At 49.3% G+C, this 18,317-nt stretch overlaps 4 protein-coding genes across 4 annotated transcripts; all 4 read right to left on the reverse strand.

Moving 5' to 3' along the window:
- Positions 1–2,559: 2,559 nt before the first annotated feature.
- On the reverse strand, positions 2,560–3,151 carry FOXG_19339 (uncharacterized protein; the record flags this gene model as incomplete). The annotated part of the gene is made up of 2 exons (XM_018399552.1): positions 2,560–3,027; positions 3,101–3,151. 2 exons carry the CDS (start codon positions 3,149–3,151, stop codon positions 2,560–2,562), a joined length of 519 nt encoding a protein of 172 aa, XP_018242650.1.
- A 6,872-nt stretch (positions 3,152–10,023) lies between these two features.
- Positions 10,024–11,620, reverse strand: FOXG_06666 (uncharacterized protein; the record flags this gene model as incomplete). The annotated part of the gene is made up of 4 exons (XM_018385345.1): positions 10,024–10,965; positions 11,031–11,227; positions 11,305–11,505; positions 11,569–11,620. 4 exons carry the CDS (start codon positions 11,618–11,620, stop codon positions 10,024–10,026), a joined length of 1,392 nt encoding a protein of 463 aa, XP_018242651.1.
- Positions 11,621–11,884: 264 nt separating this feature from the next.
- On the reverse strand, positions 11,885–12,110 carry FOXG_19340 (uncharacterized protein; the record flags this gene model as incomplete). Its single annotated transcript, XM_018399553.1, has 2 exons — positions 11,885–12,000; positions 12,053–12,110. 2 exons carry the CDS (start codon positions 12,108–12,110, stop codon positions 11,885–11,887), a joined length of 174 nt encoding a protein of 57 aa, XP_018242652.1.
- A 4,214-nt stretch (positions 12,111–16,324) lies between these two features.
- FOXG_19341 (uncharacterized protein) lies at positions 16,325–17,111 on the reverse strand (the record flags this gene model as incomplete). The annotated part of the gene is made up of 3 exons (XM_018399554.1): positions 16,325–16,379; positions 16,448–16,527; positions 16,587–17,111. 3 exons carry the CDS (start codon positions 17,109–17,111, stop codon positions 16,325–16,327), a joined length of 660 nt encoding a protein of 219 aa, XP_018242653.1.
- Positions 17,112–18,317: the final 1,206 nt, after the last annotated feature.

An 18,317-nucleotide genomic window follows, 5' to 3' on the forward strand; every position in this document is an offset into this window, starting at 1 on the left:
TTTAACGTTGCGCTGAGTGACGCATCGGTGCGTCACCTCGTGAAATAGTTTGACGAAAAACAGTGTTCGACGATACCAAGACGAGTTAGTCTTGGGGAGCAGGGGAGTTACAAAGGGGATGCACGCGACATCGTATCAGGTTTCGTGGTCAGGCGCGTAGACCAATACGTGGTCATGAGCAAGGCCATAGGAAGCGGGTGGCGCTTTTTTTAATCTACAGCAAATAGGTCTAAGATGTCACATTGATTGAGAAACAAGATCCGAAAACAACGGGAATTTTGATGTATTTTGAAGTCTAATGGTGATGGAATTATTGTTTTTACATCTAGCTTGATAGTATATTCAGAACATTTCAAAAAGTATGTTGTAAATAGTTTAATATACTAAAACTAAATATTAAGAGTTCTTATTCAAAGGTTTTGTTTGTTTGTTTGTTTGTTTGTTTGTATATTTTTCGTCTGGGTGGCTGTAACGAAGCCAGATCTCCTACTGGAGCAAAAGACGTGCTGAGCTAGCTAGGTACAGGGAAACCCCGCTTCCTTCACCATCCAGCATACCAATGGCACAAAAGGTGCTGTATTTCTCAAGCCCGTCACCCGTCAGCGGGTTCGGGGGCAATCTATTGTCGAACTTTTTCCACCGACCAGAATTCTCTCGCGCATCACTACATCTGCCGACGCAGTCCACAATCTCCAGTAACCAAGTTGTAGCTCGTAGTCGACTGTCGCGGCGGCAGGGAAAAACCTCGGGAAGGAATCAGAGGCCGACGGTGCGGCTTGCCTTCAAAGGAGAAAAACCCATCGCAATCGGCGTCGTTGATCGGGAGGATGTCGCTACCGATGCCATGGGCATCGTCCTCCGATATCTAAGGCGTTCTGGTTCTGAGGTGCCGCCATTAGATCCGACAAAGGTGTTGTCAGAGAAGGCGAACTCTCCAAAATTCCTTCTCTGAAAACTGCTGTTAGGGAGCCGATAGCATCCCCGCAGTTTTGTGTGGTCGCGTGGCCTGCAGAAAATCCCGCTCCTAACACGGCACTAACAGTGCGTGCCAAGAAAGAATTTTTACAGGGGAGAGTTGTATTCAAAGGTTTTATAACAGAGTTTAGGCCATATAGGGTAGGCTGTTTTTAGCTGTACAGTATAGTGGGCCACTTGTTTATTATATGTTAGTGGGTTTATCTAAAACCTTGGATGCATTATTTTGAACTTGTCCGGGTTTTCTTGATATCCATACTTTTACTTTAGCTCATCCCGAAGCCAATTGACCCGTTGATCTGTCTACTGTCCATCTCCCAAAGCCCACCATCACCATTACTGTCCTCGTATTAGGCGATGAACCGATCCATTTCGACACCGAAATGTGGGGGACTCGCGGCCCGAGAACTCGTCATCTCGGGGACTAAGGTCGGTAGTGCAAAGTCTACTCAAGAAAAAATGCCAATAGCCCTAGGTTCGCACGGCTTGATCATTAATCTCCTATGAATTGTCTACTAACGCGTAAGCCTCATCGTCAACATTACCTAGGCTCTGTTATTCACTCGTACAAGAAAGTTGCGAACCTGAACTTAAATTTAGCTGGTGATTGGGCTCATCAATACCCGACGCGGTAAGAGAGCAGTAGTAGTAGTACAATCATCTGCAAAAAAGTCTGGGATTGCCTTGGCCGACGTCGCATTCCCGCAAGAGTAACATAACGATCTGTTGAAACCATGTGACTGAGGTGGTCCGATCTGCTGGTGGCTGGGATGTGGATACAATGTAAGGAGCTGTGCTCCTCTCGGATATATGTAACTTAGAAATAACTACAACACAACAACCCAATTTGTTTCAAGAGAAATATGGAGAAAAGGAGAGGTATAGAAGGAAAAAGAGGCTATCTTGAGCCCTTTTCAAGGCCTTCTGACTTTTAGAGGCTTCTCTAGCAGCCTTCCAGCTGGATCTAGCTATATTACTACTACATAGTAAAGAGGGTGGTAGGCCAGTGGTGGGGGACTGTTGCTAACAACTTCTCAGAGGAGAAGTGGATCATGGGGTGCAACAACAGATGTGGTCTGAAGCGATGATTGAATTGAGCTGCTTGCTCCTCTACTCCTTGAGTAGCCTGGAACCCTCTTTCTAACTGTTCTTAAATGCTTAGCTTTAGGGGTTATCCCACATACTGAAACAGTCCTCTAACCGGGCAGCTCGAAACTCCAACTATCCGGTTTCATTGGTTACACTTGATAAACCTACACCCTTTGGCTGACGCCGCTCGCTTGTCTGGTGCATTTTCTTGTCATGTACGTTATGCTATTATAAGAGGCTTTAATAACCGAGAGGCCTTTCATAAATACTATTAAAAATACCTTCCCTAACCAATTAACATTTCAATAACAGCAGATGCCGGAATTGGAGACCAATCCAATACCGCATATCCTTTTTGGCACCTACTAATCCTGAGTCTTGAGCCCCACACAGTCCTGTGCACATGACTATTTGCCTCATAGTCAGTCAGCCCGACGTTAGTTGTCTTCCTGATTGGAGCATACCGCCGTAGTATATCGTCAACGTCATGCCTGTTTACATATTAACGAGAACGGCAGCGCCGCCCATGAGGGCTCCTATGGCAACGGCAGCAGTGGGCATGGCACCGGCGGCTTGAGACGTGCTTGTGGACGTGGTAGCGGAAGCAGTCGCGCTTGCTTTGGCACTCGCAAGAGCGCTGCTAGCCGACTCCAGAGCTGAATGGAGAGAGGCGGAAACGGCGCCCTTTGCAGTTTGGATATCAGAGCTGATTCTGGCAATATCGCTGCTGATGCTGGCGGCCGCGGCAGTATTGATATGCTCAGAGGTAGAAGCCTCGGTGCTGGTAGCGGTCGAGGCAGCGTTTCCGGTCTTGCTCTCAACAGCACTGGAGATGGAACCACGGACGCTCTCGACGGCACTGGAGGCTCGACCCGCGGCAGAGGACGCTGCGCCTTTGGCGGAGGAGACAATGCCGCTGGCACTTTCAAGGGCAGAGGACGCTGCGTCTTTGATGGAGGAGACCTCGCTTCGTTGCGCCCGTAGGATAACATCTTAGTGGCCTGACAGTAATGAGAATGCTCTGTGATGAGCTTACCTGAGAAAAGACCGCAAGGAAGATGGTTAAAGTAACAGCAGAGAACTTCATAGTGAGTATTACCAGTGCATAAGAATTCAGCTGGAGGCAGGGAACATGAATTTGGAAGTCTGGATAGAATTTGATGACAGCGATATATGGCAGAAGGATGAGAGCAGAGATGAGACGCAGCGGAGGACGCCCATCTTATGCTTATTCAGTGCCTATGCGTATGCGAAAACTGTTAATATTTACGTCATCTCAACCCCCCAACTGGTGCCCCTCCATGCCCCTCCATAACATCCTAAGCCAAGTCGTCGACTTATCGACGGTACGCGGAAATTAGTCGCTCATTTAGGCACATACTCTTCTCAGTCCCAGTTATTCGCAGGTTTCTATTTAGGTCTGGTAGGCGTCTAGAAGTGGCTAGGTCTGGTCTGGTAAATTTGACGAAACGAAAATAGCCACTAGCTGCGTACCGCCTCCGCTCCTGAACGGATGCCAAAGCTGTTGGCTGAGCAAGAATGATGAATAAAGTTCGTTCCACCAAATACAGTAAACTTTCCAACTTCAAATGTGGGGATCGTAAGTGGCACTAGAGTAAGTTAACCGACGCAAAACTCAATGTGCTCCAACGTGCTGTTGTCATTGAGACCATTCCAATCTCTTCCCCCAGTCGGAGACTCGCGAACAGTCATCTGCTTTCAAGTTGAAACAATTGAACCCATCAGGCATCATGCACTCAGTTCTGTGGAACGGTTAACGTTGTTATATTATGTAGTTTTGCCCGATAGCATGCCACGATTCTGGCTTTTCGTGCTTCCGCTTTTGCTTTTGCTCCCAGTGTGAAAGATTCGTCTGTGGACGATACCCAGCGCATCTCAATGGTGTTACCACCCTTTTCAAGTCGTTCGACATGTTTATAGATCTCCCGGATGGTGCCTTGCCCTGACTGCTGTCGAGGTTTCGCAATTGCTTGTAGCGCCGATCGGTTTCTTGTTGCAATAATCACTTCTCGGTGTCGGAGCCCATCAGGCATGCACCTCAGGACCATTGCTATCGCTTCCAGCTCGGCCATGTATGCGTTTTGCTCGTCTCTCAGGCCAAGAGTGACGGAGTACTTTGCTATAACATCATCATTCACTCCTCCGCCGGCGGTGTTGCGTACGACGCCACCCATGCCGACTAGTCCGTTTCTCGCAGAGGCGCTCGTTGCGATAAGCACTTGTCTCATGCTGCTGGTCTCGGTCACGTTGTCGCCTGTGTCTACATCCGCCGCTGCCTCCTTGTCTGAGTCGTACTTCACCACCATGTGCCTATGCCACGGTGGTAGCGCATATGGCTCGATCGTTTCCATCCGTGCTATTACGCCTTCGTGGGCGAGTGCTAACTTCGTCAACGGCGACAAATATCTCCGTGTCTCCCTCACTCTGAGTGTCGCTAGCGGGTGCGTCTTTGGCAGCGCTTGCATATTGACGTAGAGCCTTGTGCCGGCCTGTGCGTGGCGTTCACCGATGGGTAGAATGCCCGCTTCCGCTTCCGCTACTGCTATCGAAACCGTCTTGAAGGCTCCCGTGATTGCTTGCGCACCCATCTTCTGTGCCTCGTTCAGCCATTTTGTCTCTCTCACCCCGCGTCGGTGGGACCACACGTTCGAAGCGTAGTCCATCGTCGGGGCCACCGTTGCCACAAACAGCTGCCTTGCCGTTCGGGCCATTAGCATCTTCAGTCTCCGTAGACACATGGCCGCCCGAAGGCCCCGTGCAGCTGCTTCCTTTATGTGTTCCTCGTACCGCAACTCCGAGTCCATCACCAGCCCCAGTATCTTGCCATTTTTCTTTGGGATGATCGTCTGGCCTTTGATCGTATACGGGCTTTCATTGGTGCGTTCGGGATGGCGCGTGAAGTGTATGATGACCGTCTTGTCCTCCTCAAATGTCGCCCCGCTTCGTTTCTCCCATTCCAATGCTCTGTCGATGACGGCCTGGATGCCTGCCCGGTTTGCTTCTGCTGTCGGGCCCGTCACCCAGGCCGAGTAGTCGTCGATAGAAGCGATTGATCCACCCTTTGCATCGATCTTGCGTTGCACGAGGTCTGCGTTGAAGAACAGGAACAGCACTGGTGACAAGGGCGATCCTTGCGGAAGTCCAGCCTGTGGCAGGTCCCGTCGCTCAGAGGTGTAGCCGTTTACCACGATCGTCGCGGACCGATTGGAGCAAAAAGCGTCGATCCACTTCACCAATCCCTTGGGGATGCCTCTGGCTTCTAGTCTCTGCAGTAATCGATCTTTGAACACCCCGTTGTACGCTCCCTTTACGTCAAAGCTTATCAGGCTGAGCACCTTCCGGTTGCGCCACGCTTTGTAGATGTGCTCTTGGAGGAGCAGGAGTGCCTGCTCGGCCGATCGTTGCTTCCTTCCGCCGAAATGGTTGGTAGGTAGCAGTCCGAATGTCTCTACCGCGTACGAAATCCGGTCCGCCATGACCGCTTCCAATATCTTTCCCAGCGTCGATAGAAGTGAGATCGGTCTCCAGGCCTTGGCCACCTTGTAGTCGTCCTTGCCCGGCTTCTTGAGCGGGATGATTTTCGCGCTCCTCCACTGGACCGGCAGCTCTCCGTCTCTCAGGGATGTCCGAAACAGATGCAACACCCGGTCTCCTACTACTGGCCAGAGCTGCTTCCACACCATCGCCGGCAGTCCATCTTCGCCTGGGGCTTTCCATGCCTTGGCCGCCATCACCTTCTCTTCCACCTCTTCTAGCGTCAACTCTGGCATTGCTATTTCTCGCTGCGCCGGTCGGCGCTCTTCATCCTCGATCACAGCCGGCAGAGGGGGGAAGAAGACGCTGAGAAGCTCCTCTGCCTGTTCTGCCTTGTCGCTCGTCGTCGTTCCATCTCCTCTCTTTAGAGGAGGTATTTTATCACCCATTGCTTCGCCTCCAGGCGAGAGGTACTTGGCTGATTGCCAGATGTTGGCTCCATCTTCGAGAAAGCTGTCCCAGTGTGCCTTTTTCTGCCTCCTGATCGCGTCGTGGTACTCCTTTGCCGCTTCTCTGGCCTTTTGTTCTAGGTCTGCTGCCTCTCGTCCTCGTCGCCGGCATGCCCTTGCCTGGTTGCGCCAGTATGTGTACATCCGCCGCAGTCGGGTCAGGTCCGTCGTCCACCACCTCTTGGCATAAGGCGACGGCTTGGCTCGTGGGACCAGGTCATTGATCGCGTCCAGCACCACCGACATCAGCCTGTCCGTCTGAGCCTGCACTGTGCCACCACACGGCAACGCTTCCAGTTTCGTCCTCACCCTCTCCTTGATCTCTAACCAAGGTGCATTTTTGAATAGCAGTCTGTCGCTGGGCGTTCGTTCCGGCGGTGTTGTGTCAAACTCCGTTCGGATCGCCCGATGGTCCGATCCATGCTCTGTTGGATGTATCCCACAGCTCGTCATCTCGTCTGCCAGCTCCGTTGATGCCAGCACCAGGTCAATCGTGCTCGCTATACCCCCTGGGCCTTCCCACGTTTTCGTGCCTCGGGGCAGCAGGCTGTGAAGGCCATGTTCTCCCATCAGCTCTATGATCGGTCCAGCTTCGCCTTGCCTCCTTCCCGTCACTGCATCACCTCCCCATAGTGTGTCGTGACGATTGAAATCCCCTACCAAGATCACGTCAGTTCTTCTGCCGGACCCATTGCGGAATTTTGCAATCGTCGTGTGCAGCTGTCCCATCGCCGCTTCGAGTGCCTGCTCGTTTCTCCCCTCTATATATACCGACACAACCAGCACGTCACGCTCAGGGAACCTGACGATCGCTGCCGTCAGGTCTGGTGACGGTATCGGGACCTGCTCTGCCTCCAAGTCCCTCCGTATCCAGAGCATGCTGCGGATCGGCCATCGCGACACACGCGGCTCACGCGTCTTGGTGGGGATCATCTTCGTCCAGTTGCTGTGGTGATTAGGCACCGTCATCACCTGTCCCTCGATTGTGCATGCCCATGGCTCTGCCACCGCCAGCGCTACATAGTCCTCAAGTCCTTTGTCATTCATCATGCTCAGGTGCACCTTATTGTTCTTACGCACGTTCAGTTGGTACACTTGTAGCCTAGTGCTCATCTCCTCGCATTTGACGCAATCGACATGCTCGACGGAATGATTCGTGCCGTCCTCCGCATGACACGCACACTGGCTCTGCTGATTCGCATTGTCCATGGTGATGTCCTCGCTCCGCACATCTGCCGCATCTCTGCGCTTCTTTGCAGACGAATGCCTTGTGGCCTAGCCCCCAGCAATTGTAGCATTGCACCACCTCGGCTCTAGGCTCGAACATGCTAGTTCTCGCCGATTCGCCTGCGAGGTGAAAGTATTTGTCTTCCAAGAGCCGTCTTGCATCGCTTTCTTTCGTCACGTAAATCACCATCGACCCGTATGCCTTGCCGTTTCCCTTATCGCTAAGCCAGTTCATCCTAGCAATCGTCACTTCGTTCTCTTGGCCGAGTACTTCAGCAACGCCGGAAAGAAGGTTATGGTTCGAGTCCAGGACCGCCGACCGGTTAGCCCCATTGATCTTGACCGGGTACAGCCGCTCTCTCAGGAGCTTTGCCCCCGGTATATCTGTTTCCAACACTGCTTGTCGAACCATGTGAAGTTCCGCCACGTCTCTACAGATCACCTTGATGATGTTAGCGTTCCTGGCCCCTCTCACCACCGCTGCGCATCTCCATCTCTCGTCCTTCTTTCTTGTCCTCACAGCGGCTTCAATAGCCTGTCGGACCTCTCCGATCTGCGCCTTGTTACTGTCATCGTCGCCCACTCCGGAGATGTCTATCGTGCAGAACAGGTCCTCTCCAGGGGGTGAAAGCGGCGGCGTAGGTGATGACACCACCTCGGGGCCTCTAACACCGCCATTCTGCCCCTCTGTTGGCGACATACGGGCTATGTCTGCAAATGACTGCCTGGGGTTCGTCCGGGCGGAGCCGGCTACGGCGTGCCGCGCCATGATGTCTAATTTCTCATGGATGCGTTTGATCTCTTCGGCGGCCTGCACTTGCAGGGGCTCGATATCGCGTGGGGCGTGCTGCTGCATTCGTTTGAGCTCGTCAATCTGTTCCTGCATCAGCTTTCGTTCCTGTGCGGCTTGCGCCTGAATGCCTTGAATATCCTGTTGCAGCTGCCTAATCGCTTTCTCCTGGCCTTCGATCATTTGCTTGAGCGCCTGCTGCTCCTTTTTCCAGGCATTCCACAGAGTCTCAATGATTCTCTCGTGAGAAGTCGTGATTTCCTTCACGGTTTCCTGCTGCGCCTTCGCCATCTGTTTCATTGTTTCGTCGCGTACTTCGCGGATCAGGGCTTGCATTACTATCCCAACATTACCGGACAAGTTCTCCATTCCTTTCGCTGTTAGCTTTCGTGGCCGGTCTGATTTGCGCATGCTGGAATCCCGAGGGCAGGCGTCCTCAGAGGTCACAACGATGCTGTCCGCAACCGCGTCCATCGCGCCGTTTCGCGTCGCGTCGCGCCCCGCTTGACTTTCCAGACGGCTGCCTCCACAACGTTAACAAAGATTGTAAAGATTGTAAAGATTGTAAAGATTGTAAAGATTGTAAAGATTGTAAAGATTGTAAAGATTGTAAAGATTGTAAAGATTGTAAAGATTGTAAAGATTGTAAAGATTGTAAAGATTGTAAAGATTGTAAAGATTGTCTTGATCAGTCTGTCAAGAGGGGTGAAACCCCTCTTTTGGATACAAGAATAATATTGCAATAAGGGAAGTGGAGCCCATTCCTGTTGGATTAGTGATAGCGCCTCGATAAAAGAAACATGTATTTTGTGGGTCCCCGGATATATCAATACCGGGTAGCGGGGAAAACACCAAAAAAAGGATAGAACAGAGACAGAAGCTCCTGGGGACGAGATTGATCCTCAAGTGTGAAAATTAACCCTATTTTAATTGGATATTAACCCTACTCGCGTATCTAACAATTCCCAGCCGCCAATCTAACAGCTCCGGCACCCACGCAGATCCTGGCTTGTGGCTGACACGTAATTAATTTATGCTGCCGCGTCTTGCCGCTGTTGATTGGCTTTTCCTTCACGTCACGGTGAATGCGTGGTTTAACGCGTCACTTGCATCACTGAAAAAAACATCCTATCCTTCCTCAACTTGAAGGACTCCTCATCCCACGACTCTCTCAGCCATCGAATTCTCTTGCGACCAAGGCTACAATCCCATCACTTGTTTGGCTCAGATATATCTCGCTATCTCTATTAATTTCACGAAATGCTTGTCCACTGTTACCAGTGTTGCAACCCAAAAATATCTGACAATCACTCAAACAACAGCGCACGCATGCGACGGCTTTGAAATGCCGGGGGAAATCACTTCAGATGCACATCGTCCAATCCAGCCGACGGAACTATGGTGGATCTCGCAGCTATGATGCAAAGGACAACTAACGATCTCATTAATCCCGAACGATCCTGAATGACCACAAAAGAGCTCTGTTCGAACCTGTTCCGCTTCACTCTCATTTTTCCCGTTAATTGGTTGTGAAGGGTTGGGCGAGAAGAGTCACAGGTGGACCACGCAGAGCGGCTCACACTTTGACCATTGTGTAGAGTTGGCGTGACGATAACTTGGTCGGGATACATGATGTGACTGGGCACACGCCGCCTGCACGTCTATCTCAACCGAAGAACCAGCATGCAGCGACTGATCAGTGATCACGGTCGTCATCAGCCAGCGAAAGGCAGTATACGCCACACCCAAACCTCGATTCCTCGAGTCTCTCCGGCTTGAGATCTCTGCCTCGACTCTACATACCATGCAACCAAGACGGGCCAGGTAGTGTTGAGGGCAGCTTGTGCAGAACTTTCTTTGCCTGACTTTGCCCTCTGGCCAGCGTGGTTCAATCTTTTGAGGCCATAAACAATCGACAAAATAAGAATGGCAGGAACCTTATGGGGAGTTTCTCACGACAAGAATTAGTAGCATGCCGTTGAGGACACAAGAAGTGACAAAAGTAGTCCAAACTGCTAGTAGGTATGGTAATGACAGTTGGTCGTGCCGGTATATCGTCATACCGAGAGCACTGCACGCGGTGAATAGACTCGCAACTACACCAATAGTAACGCCCGCGTCAACTTCGGCTCGGAGCTTGTGTCGGCCGGTGTAGATGAGCGTGCCGGCGACAAGGAAGAGCAGGAAAGACACGGCGAAAGAGCTAACAGTGCCCCAGAACAAGGTCTTCTCACGGTGCAAGTGCCCCTGCTGTTGGTTGAGGCTAGGGAGGGCATAATGGGTCGTATATCTGGTCGTGGGGAATCCGTCTGAACTGGCATATCCCGCTACCACGTTAGACTCGCTGCTGTTCAAGGTTGTGCTGGAGTATTGGTAAGGTGAACGGTTGGCGCCAAGTAAAGCCTGTCGTTCCCCAGGTTTGTCATGCTTAGACAAACCCTCCGTCTTCTTTAAAGGTCCTTTGAAGACACCTAGCAGAGAGTCGAGTCCCGGGAAGCTGGCACTTTTATCTGGATTTAAATATATAGCATATTCATCATCATCGCCTGCGCATTCACTTCCATTGTCATATTCATTCCAGTATTTTGTCGGTCCCTCCATTTGGGGCGGAGGTAAGAATTCGAAAGTAGGTTGAGGGCGGTTGGAGCGGTGACGGTTCGCCGAGTTAAGGGAACCCGAGAGAGATTGACGTGGGTAAGACTGTACTGGAGATTCTGGCGAGCTAGGTTCGCTCAATGCGGGAGCGACGGCGTTGAAAGTGCAAATGATGTCGTGATATCGTTGTTGTAAGGAGGAGAAATCGTAGCGAGTAAAGCTTTTGGGATCGGAGAGAATATTCTTGTAGAGACGGGTACCAAAGGTTATAGACCCAGTCCATTTCTATAGATGAGGAACCAATCAGTAAATATGTTATCTTAAATCTACACCATGAAGCCATGATGCACCTCAAACCTTTTGGTGATCTTTCGGAAGGCAATAGTTTGCGCCTTGATGAAGCGCTCAAGGGCTTGTATATCACTGCCGCAACGAACCAGCTCCCGCTCATACTTAGTGAATCTCCTTTGGTGTTTTATGGCAAAGTCATCGGCAAGTTGATCTTGGTTCTTCGACGCCCATCGGTCAATGTTCTTGGCGAGGCACTCTAGTTTAGATGTCAGTTTAGGCATATAGTCGCATGCCATCCAAGACATGGCACAGAGCTGCAAGCGAAAACCATACCTAACCGGCGCGAAATTTCATCTGCTTTACTTAAGGCAAACAGATGAAGTCTTTCATGCTGGCGACTAAGTTCCATGTAAAAGCCGTCTTCGAATCGAGACAAGGCTTCGTCTTTACGTCCGGGGATAGCCATGGCTGTGGCCTGATCGCGCGCAGTGTACATCTTGATCTCATGTTTGAGAAAGTTGTAGTCAAGATTATCTGCTTGGAGAGACAATTGGTTAATATAATGTAATTGAGCCAATGAGGAGGGATGTATCATACGAAGATTCCATTCTGGAACGGACTCGCGCTCAAGTTGCTCGCCAAACTTCATGTTAATAGGATGTGATAAGGATAACCAATTGAACTTGGTATGAAATAGAGAAAAGGAGCGAACAATTGAAAACGTCCTCGTCAAGCTCGACGCCTGCGTCAGTTAGAGGACGACTTCTTTCTTGATACGATCTCGCTGGAAGACAAGGTGAGTTGGCAGTTGATGCGTTGTTGAAAGAGTGCAATGAATAATTATGGGAGCTCGAGTGAGGGAAGCTAGAACATCGCGGACGACGCGTGGAAAACTTTGCAAATTTATATCTTATTATTTAGCCACTGGGTCATTCACCATTGAACCGCCTCTTACCACTCTTGTGGAGTCCATCCACTCACCTCGTGCTTTGTATGCATCGGTAACACCCACCCGAACAAGATCCTGGACTTGACACCGCATTCAGTTCTGCAGCGGTGCTATGTACATCACAGTACGTACTGTAGCAACCAAGAGCAGCGCCACCCGGCTTCGGGAGAGAGGGAGGTAGAGGAGCCATGAAGATCAAAGGGTCCCCTCCAGATGTTAGTCATTTCGGCGTCGTAGTGGAATAGTCGAGATCTAATGCTTGACCGGACGGAGCGCGCATAAGTTGCGAGATTCCGGACATTTTATCAATATATTTACAGGGAAGCAATTAAACCTTGGCTTGACAGACCAACGAGATGCGTAGGTCTGGAAGAACCAGCGAGGAGTAGAGATAAAGAGACATCAAAAAAGTTGGGATCGAGACTGCTCCCAGAGATAGCCTAGAAGAATTACTCTAGTTAGTGACTAAACTATAAATTTTAGGTGCAGAAAGTCTTAGCTTCTACGTAGTATCGTTTGGTACATAAGAAATTAAGTTTGGTAGAATAACCTTGAGAATGTCGCACCCGAGACTTATGCTGCACACATTCTGCATGTGATGCGCGACTGAGAGCCGAGCCTGTTGTCCGGGCTAATCAACGTCGGGAGGGCAAGATATGACGCAATTTTGTTGAAGCTATCCAGACTTCTGGATCTCTCGTCGCAAGGTTATTTACACCAGTGCTTACCTTGTACAATTGTACATTGCGCTATCATTGACGCAAGTACAAACTCAAGGACAAGCTTGATGGGGTCGACTTACCTTCCACGGAATTCATTTTACCAATGAAGTCGGAAACGTTGGTTCGGCTTGATTTTTTCGAGTTCCTGGACGCCTGGCACTGAGTCTAGACGGAGCCCATACATTAGGGATATACGGACTCTGTCGTATTATGAATTGTGTTGACTTGGACAGTGGCGTTCTCTCGTTATTCTTCTGACCATCATCGTGCATTTCTCAATTTTCGGTGATCTCATTGTGAGATATGATGATAGTTGAGCGCATCGGCTAAGAAACGAAACACTTGGTTGTTTCTTGCTATTCAATCCTCAAGGTGAAGTTGCATCCTCCTACAGTACTCCGTCATTTGCTTATCTAGGGAAGTTTTAGCGCACCAGGTCCTCCAGTCTCCATGCCAGCATGGACCATGTGGTGGCTTGATTGGCTCTGTCTTATCGACAAGAAAGCTTGGTGGGGTCCCACCCAATGGTTCTATCCCCGTTTTTTGCCTGACGCAAAGATGTTTGAATTCAGCCACCCAAATACTTGACCAGAAACGCATCAACCAATGGATAATCCTATCAAGAATCTGCATGGCTCAAGCACCTGAAGACGTCCGCCCCATTCATTGCGGCTCGTGTTAACAATACGTGAATGGAATCTAAATTGATGACAGTGTGAATGATGCATCGACAACGTCACCTTCGCCCCAGCTATTGCTGACATAAATTTGTGGATGTGAATGGGATCTGTTACGTGCACCGACCCCGGTGCACGTAACAGATCCCGATGTGAATCACCAGCAGCGCATACTGACTCGGTTCTCTGAAGCCAAGAATAAGAATAAAGATCAGGCTAAAGTGTTCACGAGGTTGGCTCATTCAATGGCCACTTGGCGATAATATCTGTGATACCCTCCATCGCCGACTTCGAGGAACCTTGAAGCTTGTTTCTCTTGGTTTTGAGCTCATCTGCTTTACTCATCTTTCCCATTTCATCTACCATTGCTAGCCCCTCGGAGTGTTGACTGCCGTATACATATCCACAATATCCTGATACAACGAGAAGTCTAGGCCATGTGGCCGGCTAAGTATTGAATTACGCTAGAGGTCATGACTGTCAATCTTATATAGTTACGATGGGCTTGAGGCCATTGATTTTTCAAGCTTTGACCTGTAGCCCATGGCACCTTTGGCAATTGGTGGGGCAATGAAATGTTAGATTGGTGGTTGGGAATTTCAATTAAAATGAGGGTAATTTTCACACTTGAGGTTCAATCTAGTCCCCAAGAGCTCGTTCTTCTGTCTGTTCTGTCCTTTCAGGTGTTGTTGGATACGCAGCTATACGATGGGGTGAGTGTATTAAGATGTGGAGCAGAATGTTGTCAGACATTACGTGTATTCGGTCCATTGATCCAGATCGATATATTCATGTTGTGTTTTTTTTTTGGCAAATACTACACCGGCGTGACAAAATGGCTACACCGGCGTCACTCTTACACAGGCGTCATTTTTACGGCTTCTGATTGGTCCATCCCTTTTTGTTAGTGCATTTAGAATCTGCCAACACTGCTCGTTGTACCTCTAGTTTAGCTCCTCACCGCGACGATTGACGGGCCCCATGAAGCTCTTCACCAGCTAGCTACTACACTAATTACCTCTTTGCCGCGTGTAGTGTTGGAGAAGTGGCATGCAAGATGGTGTTACACAGGCAGCCACCTCGAGGGACGATGTCTCATGATGGATACCAGAATTGTCTGAACAGCATTACAGATCTGTTGCAGGATCAGCAGGTCTCGTATCTTGGCCTCTCCTCTTCAGATATTGAGACGAGGAGGTGCTTCCTTCGAGGGTAGTTAGAGGATAGCGAGATAGATAGCTGCCCTCTAGGGCATAGTTGAATTGGCCTGGTTCTGCAGTGAAAACTAGACCTCGTTGTGATGTTCGCTTTAGAACTGGTTTACCCGATTGGTTCTTTACCAAAAGCGAGGACTTGTTAAGGGAGCTGTCTTCACCGCCTTTGCGTGGATGTACCTATGGGCAGGGTTCAAATCCACGACACTCCACGACACATTTGTGAATATGGCGTGGATATGGATGCTGACTAATAATTTCGATGTGGAATGGGTGGAAATGGATCCATTATGGAAATGGATCCATATTGTGGAATTCGTGGAATGGAAACCTACTTCGTCCAACAATGGTAATTAATGGGTCCCGCCCGCCCTCGGTGACGTCAATGTTTTTGTCATTGGTCCATTAAAATCCGCCGTTGCTTGACGCAAAGGCAACACACCCACCGACGTTCCTGTTTCTTGTTATGCTGGATATTCGTAGCCGAACCGATATACCTATAGACGCGCCTTGCCGTCTCTCTCCGTCAAGATCCAGCTTTTGTAGAGCTGAAAGAGCCGTTGATTGTCCTCTTCTGTTCGTTCTGGAACGGATGTGGTTGACTTGGTAGGATGGGGAGTGGCCATTTCGATTTGGGGTAGTAACGCGAGTAACAGTGAAGCCCCCAGAATGGACTCATTGTGTACGGAGGAAAATGGGGTGGCAAATCGATGTTGTGTTGTTGTGGGTGATAGAAAGTACTTAGGATATGCGGGATTTCACAAGGAAATCAAGGTATTTTCGAACCCCACCTAAAATATTCCACGATTTCCACATGTGGAACATGTGGAAGGGGCTTCGTGGCGTGGATATGGAAATGCTGAAGCCCACGTGGAATGGAATGGAATGGATATGGATCCACATTATGGATCCATATGTGGATTTCGTGGTATGGATTTGAACCCTGCCTATGGGTCGAAGGAAAAAGGAGCGAATTAGAAGCCATAAAAGCGACGCCTGTGTAAGAGTGACGCCGGTGTAGCCATTTTGTCACGCCGGTGTAGTAATTGCCGTAAGTAAAACTTGGTTGTTTTTTTTTTTATTTTTTTTATTTTTATTGAGCTGAGAGTTATTCTCGGGTTTATATCTCTAGATAATTGTATCTAGGACTTTAAACTTTAAATCTAGGACTTTCAGACTGTTAGTCTGAATCCTGAAGGGAAGGGGGATTCCCGGATTTTCCAACAAATTCGGGATGGCTATCACTGATAGAGAGACTCACCATAAATGCGACATTATCTCGGTTTCCATTTCCTGCTTATACCCCGACAGCGAGAGTTCTAGAAGTTTAGTCTTTTTGCGATGTCTGGCCCCTCTCAGCGTAGCATGAATAGCATGTAGGAGATTGCCTTTAGTCTCAATTCCGTGCTCTATTAACCAACCACTCTTTCGATTACTCCGAGATGTGAATCTCTGCTTTATCTTGCTGGAATTTTCTCCTACCAATATAAATGTTAATGCCAATGGATAGCTCTTCGAAGTACAACCATTCTTCCTGGATGAAGAATCTCGAGTCATAATTATAATATCGGATTTTCCGCCTCTCTAGATTGCTCCCCAAACCATGATTGACATTTTAGACTTCCCATGCACTGTAAACCCGAAGAGACTAACCTACATTATATCAATCTTAAACCTGGCCGACCTGGACCTAACATAGCGCTTTAAGCACTAGACATCGATAAACAGATTGATAAAACGAGTATACTTCAATTACACCTCCGACCGATGCTGTGTAGAACTGACTTCCTCCTAAGCGGCTCCCGTTGCAGTAGATTCCCTATTCTGGCCATTGGCAGGATAATTGCTGCTAGATATTGATAAGATGCGAGTTTTAGCAAGTGCTACTGCGGTTTAGGCGTCTATTCCACTCACTGCGACAATTTTCTCATCTGCTGCTTGGCCGAGCTTACTGTCTCTTTGAAGTGGATGTATTCGGTAAAGACATATATGCCCTGTTTTCTGATTAACGTTTGGCCACCAGTTCATGGGAGGCGGTTCCTTACTAGAATACCACTGATGAGGTAAAGCACCCAGACGATGATCGAAAAGGCGAGAACAGTCCGCCATTCCGAACATCCGGCTCCATTGATGCTGACCCTGCCCACCGGCCCAACCCTCCAGAAACGTCCCCAATAATAGCCCCAATAGTTGTAGTACCACTCTGCACTGCAGATGTGGCTCCTCGTTCTCTATCATAACCCAAGAATATTGAGCTATCGTCCACAATAGAGCAGCAGGGAGTCCTCACCGTTTCGAGCAAGCAAAACGCGACAAGCCACATGATGAAGAGGATAAAGTCGAATGGAAAAGCCATGAAAAGAATATCAAACGGTGCGAAGAACACTATCGAATAGACGATAGTAATGCCTGCGACGACCATAGCGTAGATAATTCGTCCATCGACACTGATATTACTAGCCTCATTGACAAGATCGCAGAAATGGCCAAGGAGACCCAGTACGATCGCACCGCAGGCGAGCTCAAGAAATCGCAGGATTACGGAAGCGACCTTGTGTCCACTGCCACTACTCGTCATTCTCGGTAGTAAAATCTCCTTAGTAATAAGTAGTGAGTAGCCAAGAAATTGTTTGATGGTTGAAATCAAGGATTCTTTCCACTCGAGACGAAACAGCGGACTGCTATCTCAACCACCAATGCCTGGTATAAGAAGGCCAGTACCAGGTATGATCCGGTGCTCCCGCTTAGCCCATCCAAAGGGCGATGTTTAACTTTCAGCAACGTCACCGTGACTCAAAGGCCAGTTAAGGGTTGGCGCCTGACATGGGGGTCGTACCATACTCGAGCCATCTGTCGTACCTTGTTATGGCTCCGGGGGGTATCCACATAATTTGGGTAGCGGTGCATTCACTGCAGAAGAGGGGGCTCGCGAGGTTTGGTCTAGACCTTCTCCCGCCTCAATCCTTCAATTTCTAATTCGTATTCATTTGGTCGGATGCGAGCCCTGAACTGTACCCCCGAGCCCTTGGCCTGGAAGCCTCGGAAAGCATAAAGGGCTATGAGGCCTAATGACAAGGTAAGCGAGGAAACGGTTTGTTTCTAGGCCTATTGGTGCTCATGGCGTCCCCCTCCCCGCCGGGTCGAGCAAGGATAAAGACGGCCGGCCGTTGGGGGTAATCCTCATGGCGGATTTGGCGGGGGTTTCATCTCATTGACATCAGCTCATGCTCGGAAAGTATGTCAAAGCCCACTGTGTTGTTCCGTTAATAGCTCTTGTCATTAAATCCATGACGCCAGTTGCTTCCGGCATGCTGGACACAGGAGCCAGTGCGGGTTAAATGCATAGCCACGTCTCCTTCAGACTTTCTCAGAGTGCAAACAAGAATTCACAATCATCTAGTGCCCAATGGCTACGTTTACTATACCAAAGCGCAATTTTCCGGCAACTAACTGGTGAGGTCATTTTTGCGTAACAATATCTAAAGTTATGTGCTGGGTGAGATTGGCTCCCACTGGCACCTGTTGAACAGGTGTCACGAGCCCTGATTCTCTGATGTGTCTCATTGGATGTGTGTATATTCTTGGTTCAGTTGTGTTGGATACGCAACTATACGATGGGGTGAGTGTATTAAGATGCGGACCAGAATGTGATGATGTTATTGATTGTCGACTTGATTCTCTGATCAGTCTGTCAGGGAGCCCTCCTTTTCTGGATACAAGAGTAATATTGGTGATAAAGGAAAGTGGAGCCCATTCCTGTTAGATTAGTGATAGCGCCTCGATA

Source organism: Fusarium oxysporum, chromosome 3, assembly GCF_000149955.1.
Source record: "Fusarium oxysporum f. sp. lycopersici 4287 chromosome 3, whole genome shotgun sequence".
Taxonomy (NCBI): domain Eukaryota; kingdom Fungi; phylum Ascomycota; class Sordariomycetes; order Hypocreales; family Nectriaceae; genus Fusarium; species Fusarium oxysporum.